Here is a 4,319-nt window from a genome sequence, read left to right as displayed (position 1 = left end):
ACCTTGGTCAGCATGGACGACATGCCCAAAGGTTGCACTGACTTCAAGCTTTGTTTTCCACTTAGTACTGTATTGTGGTGAATCATTATAGAATTTTTATTATATATTATCTATGTGCACAGTGTTTACAAGCCTGTAATGCTGCAAGTAAGAATTTCACCATTCTGTTTTCGGTACATAAGATAACTAAATATTGACTTCATGGACTCCATCTACACCTCACGCTGCCTCGGCAAGGCCAGCAGCACAATCAAGGACCAGTCTTTGGTGGAGATGGGGCTTGTTGGCCGGTGCGGGCAGTTTGAGCTGAAGGGCCAGTTACCATACTCCATCCCTACGACATTTCGAGTCGGGATCCTTCTTCGGACTAGACTGGAGGCTGAAAATGGGTCCCGGCCCAAACTTCATCTCTCCATTTTCTCCTGCGCTCCAAAGAACAAAAGCCTCTCCCTAGAACTCAAGCCCACAAAACCCCAGCAACATCCTGATGAAAATCTTCTGCACCCTTCCCAACTTAGTGACATCCTTCCCACAGCTGGGAGACCTGAACTGCACGCAGCACTCCAGGTGTGGCCTCACTAATGACTTGGACAACAGCAACACCATGTCCCAACGTTAGAAGAATACCTGGATGGGGGAGATGTGTGAATGACTAACATCGAATTAATTATGAATAGGGACACAAAGTATTGCAGATGCTAGAATCTTGAACAAGACACAAAATGCTGGAGTAACTCAGCGAGACAGGCAGCAAACATAGAAAATAGGTGCAGGAGGCCATTTGGCCCTTCGAGCCAGCACCGCCATTCATTGTATAAGAAAATAACTGCAGATGCTGGTACAAATCGAAGGTATTTATTCACAAAATTCTGGAGTAACTCAGCAGGTCAGGCAGCATCTCAGGAGAGAAGGAATGGGCGACGTTTCGGGTCGAGACCCTTCTTCAGACTGATCACATTCATTGTGATCATGGCTGATCATCCACAATCAGTAACCTATGCCTGCCTTCTCCCCATATCCCTTGATTCCACTAGCCCCTAGAGTATCTAACTCTCTTTCAAATTCATCCAGTGAATTGGCCTCCACTGCCCTCTGTGGCAGAGAATTCCATCTCTGGATAGAAGGAATGGGTGATGTTTCGGGTCGAGACCCTTCTTCAGACTGGTGGGTGTATAGAACGAGCTGCCAGAGGAGGTAGTTGAGGCTGGGATTATCCCAACGTTCAAGAAACAGTTAGACAGGTGCATGGATAGGACAGGTATGGAGGGATATGGACCAAACGCGGGCAGGTGGGACTAGTGTAGCTGGGACATGTTGGCTGTTGTGGGCAAGTTGGGCCAGAGGGCCTGTTTCCGTGCTGTATCACTCTATGACTCCTGAGGCCAGTGCGTGCCTCACCTGTACTGCAGAGAGCAGGCTGTGGACACTCTGAGGGCAGGACACGTCCGTCACAAACACCGCGTGCCGTTGGTCACCCTGGGGCAAGCTCCGCAGCGTCTCCTCCGCCGAGCGTTCGTCCACGTCCACCACCGCCACCCGCCGACCCCTCCTCGGCAAACCGCCGGCACACAGCTCGCCCAATGCCACTCCCTCCACCTGCACCACAACCACAGCGGCAGTACTGGCACCGTGCCCAGCGACAGACCAACACACAGAGATTTGGGGGGTAGAGGTTGACGGAGGGGGCACAGGGCAGGGAGAGGGCAGGATAAGGAGCGGGGGGGGGTAGAGAGGGGGGCAGCGAGGGGAGAGGGGGTGGGTGCGGGAGGAGAGAGGGGTAAGGAAAGGGGTAGGGAAGGGGGAGGGGTAGGGACGTGGGGGCAGAGGGGTAGGGAAAGGGGTAGGGAAGGGGAGGGAACAGGGGTAGGGAAAGGGGTAGGGAAGGGGGAGGGAGGGAGAGGGGTACGGACGTGGGGGCAGAGAGGTAGGGAGGATTAGCCATGGGGCAGGGGAGTAGTGGTGGGGGGTTAGGGGGAGAAGGGTGGGGGGGGTAGAAGAGGGTGGGGGAGAGGGGAGGGAGGTGGAGGGAGGGGGAGGGGAGGGGGTGGGGCCAGCCGGGGTTGGACAGGGAGCGGGCAAGGGGCAGAGATAGGGAGAGTGTGGGGTTGGGGGGAGTGTGGCTGATCGTGCAGGATTGTCACTGAACAGTATACAAATAAAATGATCCCTCCGCACTGAGGTACACGAGGATCGCCCTGTCCCCTCACCCCAATACCTCCCCTCACCCCCAATACCGCCCCTCACCCCAATACCTTCCCTCACCCCAATACCTCCCCTCACCCCAATACCTCCCCTAACCCCAATACCTCCCCTCACCCCCAATACCCCCCCCTCACCCCCAATTCCCCCCTCATCCCCAATACCCCCTCACCTCAATACCTCCCAACACCCCCAATACCCCCTCACCTCAATACCTCCCAACACCCCAATACCTCCCCTCACCCCATTACCCCCTCACCCCAATACCCCCCTCACCCCCAATATCCCACCTCACCCCAATACCTCCTCACCCCAATATCTCCCCTCAACCCAATACCTCATCCTAATACCCCCCTCACCCCCAATATCTCCCCTCAACCCAATACCTCACCCCAATACCCCCCCTCAACCCAATACCTCCCTCACCCCCAATACCTTCCCTCACCCCAATACATCCCCTCACCCCGATACCTCCCTCACCCCAATACCCCCCTCACCCCAATACCTCTCCTCACCCTAATACCCCCCCTCACCCCCAATACCTCCCCTCACCCTAATAACCCCCCCCCCTCACCCCCAATACCTCCCCTCACCCCAATTGGGAGAAGATTGAGGGGGGATCTTATAGAAACTTACAAAATTCTTACGGGGTTGGACAGGCTAGATGCAGGAAGATTGTTCCCGATGTTGGGGAAGTCCAGAACCAGGGGTCACAGTTTGAGGATAAGGGGGAAGTCTTTTAGGACCGAGATGAGAACGTTTTTCTTCACACAGAGAGTGGTGAGTCTGTGGAATTCTCTGCCACAGAAGGTAGTTGAGGCCAGTTCATTGGCTATATTTAAGAGGGAGTTAGATGTGGCCCTTGTGGCTAAAGGGATCAGGGGGTATGGAGAGAAGGCAGGTACAGGTTACTGAGTTGGATGATCAACCATGATCATATTGAATGGCGGTGCGTACAGGCTCGAAGGGCCGAATGGCCTACTCCTGCACCTATTGTCTATGTCTCACCTCAATACCTCCGCTCACCCCCCCCCCCCCCCGGTCACGTCACGTCCCTCCCCCTCCCCCTCCCCCTCCCCCTCCCCCTCCCCCTCCCCCTCCCCCTCCCCCTCCCCTCCCCCTACCCCCTCCCCCCTCCCCCTCCCCCTCCCCCCTCCCCCTCCCCCTCCCCCTCCCTTGTCTGCGGACGGGTCCCGGGTCCCGAGTCCCGCCCCCCCCCCCTCCCTCCCTCACCTGTGACCAACGCCAGGCGGGAGCTGAGGCGGAGACCCGACAACGAACCCGCCGCCGCCGCCGCCGCCGCCGCCATTACCCTCACCGCCCGGCCCCGCCCCCTGGAACAGACCCCGCCCCCTGGACCAGACCCCGCCCCCAGACCACAGACCCCGCCCCCAGACCACAGACCCCGACACCAGGACCACAGACCCCGCCCCCAGGACTACAGACCCCGCCCCCAGATCAGACCCCGCCCCCTGGACCAGACCCCGCCCCCAGGACTACAGACCCCGCCCCCAGATCACATACCCCGCCCCAAGACTACACACCCCGCCCCCAGACCACACACCCCGCCCTCAGGACTACAGACCCCGCCCATAGGACTACAGACCCCGCCCAGACCACAGACCCCGCCCCCAGGACCAGACCCCGCCCACAGACCACAGACCCCGCCCCCAGGACCAGACCCCGCCCCCTTTACCACAGACCCCGCCCCCAGACCACACACCCCGACCCCAGGACTACAGACCCCGCCCCAGACCACAGACCCCGCCCCCAGGGCCACACCCCGCCCCCAGGACCAGACCCCGCCCCCTTTACCACAGACCCCGCCCCCAGACCACACACCCCGCCCCAAGACTACAGACCCCGCCCCCAGACCACACACCCCGCCCTTAGGACTACAGACCCCGCCCACAGGACTACAGACCCCGCCCCCAGACCACACACCCCGCCCCCAGGACCAGACCCCGCCCCAGACCACAGACCCCGCCCCCAGGGCCAGACCCCGCCCCCAGACCGCACACCCCGACCCCAGGACCAGACCCCGCCCCCTTTACCACAGACCCCGCCCCCAGACCACACACCCCGCCCCCAGATCACACACCCCGCCCCCAGACCACAGA

At 59.7% G+C, this 4,319-nt stretch overlaps 1 protein-coding gene across 1 annotated transcript in view; it reads right to left on the bottom strand.

Moving 5' to 3' along the window:
* Nucleotides 1-3,508, bottom strand: part of LOC144602918 ((3R)-3-hydroxyacyl-CoA dehydrogenase-like) — a 27,763-nt gene extending 24,255 nt beyond the window's left edge. Inside the window, 3 exon segments of the mRNA XM_078416040.1 lie at nt 1,399-1,536; nt 1,538-1,596; nt 3,433-3,508. Coding sequence (XP_078272166.1) covers nt 1,399-1,536; nt 1,538-1,596; nt 3,433-3,508 — 273 coding nt within the window.
* Between the last annotated feature and the right edge of the window lie 811 nt (nt 3,509-4,319).

The sequence above is a fragment of the Rhinoraja longicauda genome, chromosome 19 (assembly GCF_053455715.1).
Source record: "Rhinoraja longicauda isolate Sanriku21f chromosome 19, sRhiLon1.1, whole genome shotgun sequence".
Classification (NCBI taxonomy): Eukaryota; Metazoa; Chordata; class Chondrichthyes; order Rajiformes; family Arhynchobatidae; genus Rhinoraja; species Rhinoraja longicauda.
The sequence above is the reverse complement of the archived record's forward strand: the minus strand, read 5'-3'. Positions and strand labels throughout refer to the sequence as shown.